The sequence below is a fragment of the Helicoverpa armigera genome, chromosome 11 (genome assembly GCF_030705265.1).
Source record: "Helicoverpa armigera isolate CAAS_96S chromosome 11, ASM3070526v1, whole genome shotgun sequence".
Classification (NCBI taxonomy): domain Eukaryota; kingdom Metazoa; phylum Arthropoda; class Insecta; order Lepidoptera; family Noctuidae; genus Helicoverpa; species Helicoverpa armigera.
The window spans coordinates 4955018-4963220 of record NC_087130.1 but is presented as its reverse complement, the minus strand read 5'-3'; the positions used below and the strand labels follow the sequence as shown (position 1 = coordinate 4963220).

Genomic DNA, 8203 nt, shown 5'->3' with positions numbered 1-8203 from the left:
CGAGCTCAATTATGGAACAGACTAAGTTAAAATTCACTAAGTTTTAGGTAGGCCTGGTAGTTAAGTCCTCGTAATTCCTCATGTGGCTCGTACTGGCACTGGTAAATATTGTGCGTTACATTGGATCAATGCTCAGCAGCAAGTACCCATGCAAAAACTACTGTTAGTTGCAAGTGTTACTAGTAGTTAAGCGACGAAGAGTGCCTGTGTGGCTTTAAAGATATATCTCGCTACGTCCGACCTTTAGAGTTACGTTTTTGCTGACTACTTAGTGAATACCGTGTGTTTACGGTTCTTTCAAACAACTGGAAACGTACTCGTTTGTTTGTTCTAGTGTGTCCACGGAATGGGGAACTGTTGGGGACTATCAACCAATCGATATTTTGTTATGGTCAGAAGTGACCGAACGAAAAGATATTCCTTGGTATTATTTCTGTTACAGTACACTTACACGAGGACGTGTAAAGCGCAGAATGGCCGTGTCGGCGCGGCCCAATATTGGTGGCTAATTCCTTGTTGGTGGTCGTCATGGTGTTGTAAGGTGGCAACGTCAATTGAAATAACCTTATATGGAGTCTTAAGGAGAGTCTGATCTTATATACTTTCAATTTGTTGACCTCATCCCATCATGATCTTTTACCATTATTTTATAAAAGATGATTAAAACTGCATACGTGTCAATTTTAAATTCACTTATGTTTGTTGGCACGTGATTAACGATGAGTAACGATGATATTTTGGATTACTATTTTGATTTTATGTGTCAAAGTTGTGTGTTGTGCAGCTATTATATTGGCTTATTTAGCTATAAAAGAAAGTGCTTGCGGCACTAACAACCGCATAGACAAGCACTGCCACAATCATCTGACCAAGATTTTCTGTGGCCAATGATGATGATGATGATGATGATGATGTCAAAGTTATAATTAAGTCATGGATCTATTTCTTTAAAAACTTAAATCGTTCAAATGAATGGTCAGCAGTGGCCGAGCGAAATGCACCCCTCATAAAAGTTTATTAGAACGCCACTGCTTCCGCTGTGGCGAAGCAAGTGGACACCTCCTCAGCTTTCTTTGAGAGCTGCGAGGCAATTTGACAAGGACAAGGACTTTGCTAACGTTCGAATGTACATGAGTGAGTCTCTGTGTGCGTGCCATGAAAGGGTGCATGAATATTGATGTGTTGATCTAATTGGACCTTTCAATGACTGATTTTGACCTTGACTGTAATTTTAGCTTGGAAATGGTCTTTTCTTTGATTTTGACTTTGACACACTGGTGGTGCTAGTTGTCTAGACCACTTTGAGAACGTATGAATGTACGGGTCTCTGTTTATACCGTGGCGGTGTTACCCTGGAGGCCGCTGAGAGAACATACGACGGTATGGGTCTCTGTTTCACGTCGTCATAGTATGCAACCTAAACGGCTTAATTGCGCGCCTATGCTATGAAGGCGTCAAATGACATGCAAACCTTTATGACGTTGAGCCTCTATCACGAATGACACGCAAACTTTTGTTGAGCCTCTGTCTCCAATGACACGCAAACTTTGGTTGAGCCTCTGTCTCCAATGACACGCAAACTTTGGTTGAGCCTCTGTCTCCAATGGCACGCAAACCTTGGTTGAGCCTCTGTCATCAATGATATGCAAACGTTGGTTGAGCCTCTGTCACCCGGCAGTGTATGGGGAGTGATGGAAATCCGGATTCTGTCATTCACTATGCACTGAATCACATTTTTCCATCCGTGATAAGTCTGAAGCCACTTTTTCTTTTTGTTTTAATATTTTTTATACATTTTTGTCTGTGGGCGCTTGAAGTGCACACATGCGCCCATGGTACGAACGAGTAACAAATAAAAGTAAAAAGAAGTTTTATTTTATTTTCTTCAAGGTGTATGCTTCAGTCTTATTCACGACGCCGGGCAGAATATTGATATGTTTCCCACATATGTTTCAGAATACGAGCAACCTCATGCTGTGGTGGTGCATCCGAAAGCGTGGATGAAGGTGCAGTCAACGACGGGGATGAAGATGCGGTCGAGGACGCCACGCCGTCAGGAACGGCCGTTTTAGATGTCAATCCTCCTTGCGCCCATCCTGCACCGAGCAGGCTGGCAAGAAGAAGAAGTTAAGACGTCGACTGCGATGACAGACCTTCAGAATTGACATGATTTCCAAATTATCTTGAATGCTGTATTTTTAATAACTTCGTTTTGATATCGTTAAATCATTTATAAAAGTAATGTTTGTAAGCAATAAAACTTGCACGGTTGTATGTCTATGAATCATGTGTTTTTAATGTTTGTCTACCCCTTCTGATCTGTCCTTTAAGAATATATATTTTTAAGTACTATGATAATACTGTCCCAACGACATATTCGCACCAATGGTCTATCTACGCAGGTCTAATACGAATTAGTTCCATAATTATGTAGGTCCCTCTAGTTTTCAGTACCTAACGCCGACCAGATAGGTATGCATATCTTACTTTACGCTTGACAACATCCTATAAATAATTTCCAAAAACTACAAATGTACATACACTCACCTTCTGCAAAGTTCACAACACTATACTCCACGCAAACAAAAATCCATTTGAGTAACATGTTTTGTTCCTTTCAGAAGCTCTCAATACTTTTACAAAAGAAAATATTATATTACTCACTTCCCAGCGAGAAAAGGTGATTCCTAAATAAACGAGAAACATAAGATATTATTCAATAAAGGGTTAATTGAATCAAATAAATAATAATTCCTGATACAACGGGCCCCTAAGCTAGCGATGGCGCCTGGATATTCCTGTCACGCTCCTTGCTAATAAAGCGATATATGAAGTGCTTACACAAAACTATATTACCTTTCGGAAAATAAAGGAAATTATATCAAGGTCATAGGAACTGTTCTGCTTTTATTTGGTTTGTTTTTCCTGAAGAATACTTAAAAGGTAAAATCCATTTTTTTAACAACGGGAGGTGTATAATATAGTTGTTGACAGGCACTAATTACGAAACGGTAGAAGATAAATCACTAATCGAAAAAGATGTACATAGAAAATATTCGTGACAGTTACAAAAGCAGGTACAGGTATCTAAAACAATTTCCTTCGTAATCTTCCAAAAACACTTCGGAAAACTGTTACCTTCCTACGCGAGCATGAAGCAGAAGCATTTAAATATGAAATAGTAGTAACTAATCATGCAGATATGAAGTTCCACAGTTTTCCGGGCTTAATCTTGAAATGTTTACCTATCAATTTGTGTTATTTTATTGAAAAAATAAAACAACAACAAAAATACTAAAAACAAATCCGATATAATTTTCAGTGAAACAACACAATTTTCCCCTATAGTAACAACATGATACTCTCTCATATCTCGGTCCCCGCAAAGACGCCTAACAACTACGTATGTGTAGGTAGAACCTTATCACAGTAACGACATACATCCCGCCAAGCTCTTATAATCCTATCAAGTTTACAAGACTTGCAGCTGTTGGCTTTGTTCTTTGAACTTAAATGGAAACGAAATGTTATGATTATTGGTGAAGAGGTTGCGTTACTTTAAGATTTAGTATCATATCAGTATGGCATTTGATACCATCTTTAAGTTCCAACTTTTGCAAAAAATAATGATGGGTAAAATATGGGGTATAAAATGAATATCCAAGAGTGGACAAGTATTGCAAGACGACCTAATTAAAAAGAAAACTTGTTACTTAAACTTGAAACCTCCAAGGAGTCGCTAGAAGAAGAAGAAAAAGATCATAAAAGTCATTCAGAATCAACATGTCAGTATATCCTATTTAAAATTTCCGTAAACAGAACTACATACTTAAACTTAACAATTAACCACCAATTAACATCAAAAATTCATGTCACAAATCTTCCTACACTTAAAACACTTCACAAAGCAGGCTTTAAATAAATTAAGCCCCACAATTAACACTTATGAGGTATCGAAACACGCCCTACGAAGCTGCCCCTAAGCTGCTGGCCGTTACCACGCCATATGTACGCAGGTTAATTCCGCTCTCTCGGTATGAACGATGACCCCTTTATTACTTATTAAGAAGCTTCTGGCTGCCTCACCCCTGTACCATGTTATTTATGTCGTCTAATAATAATTTGTATTAAATCACGGACGCTTCCCGCAGGACAAACAGGATTTGTTAGCTTTTGTTGTTGACGGTTCCCTGCGCCTTCTTCGCGAAACGATAAGATATTGTTTGTTTGTGTTATGGAAAAAAGATATTTCTAATCGTGTTTTGTTTTGTTTGCTCGGATTTTTACTATTACGAGTAATTTTTGTGGGGTTTCCCTGCCTCTGTTTTGGGATTCATTTATTTTAGATGAGATTTACTTATGCAAATATGTACAAATAATTAACTCTGTAACATTTCTTCATAACAGAGAGGATTTACAAATACGCGAACTTACCAAAATACGGAAAATAATCTAGGGTTACCAAGCCATTTGCACGATGCAATTTTTGAAAAAAAGAAACAATTGCCACTTTTTATAATCTGAATTTCAGCTGTCACTCCCAAATGTTGATTGTTTGCGAAGTAATGGTACCCAATGACGCTTTTCCCATCACTAAACGTCAGAGGCTCGTAAAATTAGGTTTTTTTAATTTTTCATTTTAGTCTTCAAAGCACGATACGACCGCAACACCCCTTTGGATTTCAAAAAATGCTTTAATGTATGAAATTGCGTGGACAGTCACATTTATTGTAACACGCCACGGAAAGTTGTTTGGCACTGATGTAGACAAAAATTGCTTTTGCAAATACGAGCTCGTAAATACACGAACAGCCCATGTAATTTTGTAAAGAGAGTACCTATCACTAAATAGAAAACCACTTTAAAAAGTCAAACAAATAAAGTTACAACTATAAAAAAAACTCAAGTACATATAGCAAGATCAGGGGACGAATGTCTTGAGGTCAAAATTAACGTATTTCCCCAATTAAAATATGACTGCAATATTTTTGACAAGTATTTGTTTCCAAGAACATCTTAATCACACAAAGTTCCTTAAAATAAAACAACAATTAATAACCCCTAAAACGGTGTCGGTCAACGAACGGTACAGTCTGAAGTCATGACACGGCGAGGTGTAAATCTCATGCGCTTATCTGTTCCCGATTCGCATACATTACACGTTGAAGATACTTGGGGCGACAACATTTGCATTTCAACCACACACACGAGTAATTACAAGTGGGCGCTTTAATTATCCGCGGGTCAACAACACCGTGACGTCGGCTCAGGAACGCGCTGCAATTTGTTTTTGTGATTTAGGGCCGATTTTTCAATGGTCAGATAAAGGGAAAGATAAGGTTTATTCCACAGTTAGCGAGAATCTCAATTTTTCAATTGACAGATAGGCCCTAACGGTCAGGTAAACTCTCTATCCAGCCGATAAATTTATCTGGCCCTTTACGGGCCAGGTAGCGCGCTAACGGTCAGATAACTCAGATATTTTGTCATTTCTGCAATCACGCGCGTTCGTTTTTGTAGGTTATACTTGTGTTCTTGCTTCCTAAATTATAAAATAATGGATATTTTTGATTCTATCGACGACGAAACAATCGAGGAAGATGATATAGTGCTAAATTATTTAGAGTCAGAGAGAAGAGAAAGAGTTATTAGAGAGAGACCTGATAATATGTCTCTATGGGATGATAAGAAATTTCATAGGAGATTTCGTCTCGAAAAAAGTACTGTGCAATTTTTATTAACCCTCATTGAAAGTAAAATCGCCAACGTAACAAACAGGTAAGAATTATTTTCTATATAAATAATAAAAACGAGATTTTTGTATATTGACTACGATCTAGGTAACATTGAAAGATACCTATATATTATTTTTTTATTTTTCAGAAACAATTCTGTTCCAGCTTTACAACAATTACTTCTGACTTTGCGGTTCTATGCGTGTGGTAGTTTCTACATTACGATAGGTGATTTTGCTGGAATACACAACTCAACTGCGAGCAAAATTATAAGAAAAGTTACTGAAGCAATTGCCTCTCTTCGCCAGGAATTTGTTACATTGCCAGCTAACAGAGAAGAAATATTATTAGTACAGGAAGGATTTTTTAATATTGCCCGATTTCCGAGGGTTATAGCGGCATTGGATTGTACTCACATCAAGATAATTTCACCAGGTGGCAATACTGCAGAAGACTACAGAAATCGAAAAGGTTTCTTCTCATTGAATGTGCAAGCTATGTGTACTAGCGACTTAAAATTTGAAGATATAGTAACACGATGGCCAGGTTCAACACATGACAGTTTGATATTCTCAAACTCTGCAGCAAAGTTTCAGTTTGATACTAATAGATTTCAGAATGGACTGGTCCTAGGTGACAGTGGTTATTTCTTAAATCATTATTTACTAACTCCGTTAAGTGATCCTCGAACAGAAGCCGAAAGACTATATAATGAGTCTCATATTCGTACTCGAAATGTAATTGAGAGATGTTTCGGGGTTTGGAAAAGGAGATTTCCTGTGTTAAGTATAGGAATGCGGTGCCGAATCCCTCTCGCTCAAGACATTATTGTAGCAACAGCAATTTTACATAATCTTGCAAGAATTAGAAATGAAAGCGAACCACCTGTGGATCCTGAAGTCCACATACCACAACAACCACAATTTGAAACTCTCATTGCTGACCAGCCAGGACACCAACACAATAGTACAAGGGACTCTATGTTAGAATATTTTGAAAGTCTAATCAACTAGTAATGATATATTAATAAACACAATTTTATAACTACAATGTGTTCTTTTTATTATACCTCCACTTTACAGTAATCATATTGTTATAATCAAATAATTTGTGGTGAGGTATTCACTGCTTTTGAATAGGATTATTAGAATTTAACAGTCTGGGTTTGTAGTGATAAAAAATTAATTTATTGGAACTAAACACACACATTACAATAAAAAATGGTCAAAGACTAAAGAGATCCTTGTTTTGTTGAATAGGTAAATGAAAAAAAAAAAACATTTTATAAATCTTTATTTATTATTTCTAAAGGACTTGTTCCATAATTTACACCAGTACGGAGCTTACTTAATAGTACTTCATGCATTTCCTGCTTCCTTCTTTCATCATTATGCAGGTTCTGCATTTTTAATAAGTGTGCCTGTTTGACAAACTCATGCTCTTTTATGGCAATTTCCTTCTGGAGCTTCACTAGCTCTAAGCGAGATTCAGTTAAATGGTCCAGTTTTGCAGTCACTCCAACTTTAGTAATTTTTTGATTACTTTTCAAGTATGGACTAATCTTAGTTTTAAAGCCTTTGGCTTCCATGAAGACCACTTATTCTCTGAAAATAATGATAAGTTTTAATTAATGTTATTTTATACAATGTAAATAAATGAACTGGAAAATTGATAAAGACATACCTTTTCAGTTTGATCCACTTCCATATCCTGTATCTCTATAGATTGAAAGTCATCAAAGGCCTTGTCTGAAAACAAATTAATTTACTATTATATTTTATTACACTATTATACTATGTACTTTTTTTTCAATAAATTAAAATACCATTTCCAATTTCACTGTTAACTTTCTCCTTTAAATCCTGTTATGGGCAAAACTCTTCTTGATCTAAAACAAAAAATATATTCAGGTCCTTGTTTTTCATTTTACATTAAATAAATATATATAGGTTGAACATTCTGTAAAAAAATCAGTGGCCATCATGTGATCATAAATCTATCAAGGATATGAGTAAAAATCAAACATTTATTCTTTTCCATTCTGCAGCCAGAGATTAATTACAGCACATGTTTAGTTATTTTCTAAAGTTATTTATTATTATTGAATTAGATATTTTACCTAAAGTACACGGAATATCGTCATCACATGGTACAATTACTAAATTATTTTCTAATGATTGCAGTGGCAACGATAGCGGTCAACTTTAGCAGTCTCTTCCAGTTCTAAAGGTTCTGAAAAAACAACAATACACAAACTGCTTAGAAAGATGCTAAAGATAAATGTAGTGCGTTATTACTTTTGTTTTCATAAACACTATATCAATTCCCATGGTAACATCAACAAAAATATTTTAAAATATTTGACTTCATACCTGGAATTTTGTCGCTGTCATTTCGAGCATCCAGCCCATTGATATTCGAACATATCGCGATAACCCTCTCCTGTATATCTGTAACCTCTGGGGCTG

At 36.3% G+C, this 8203-nt stretch overlaps 1 protein-coding gene across 1 annotated transcript; it reads left to right on the top strand.

Moving 5' to 3' along the window:
• The first annotated feature begins 5288 nt into the window (after positions 1-5288).
• Positions 5289-7073, top strand: LOC126054967 (putative nuclease HARBI1). Its single transcript, XM_049842097.2, has 2 exons — positions 5289-5778; positions 5884-7073. Exons 1-2 carry the CDS (start codon positions 5558-5560, stop codon positions 6746-6748), a joined length of 1086 nt encoding a protein of 361 aa, XP_049698054.1. The 5' UTR covers positions 5289-5557; the 3' UTR covers positions 6749-7073.
• Positions 7074-8203: the final 1130 nt, after the last annotated feature.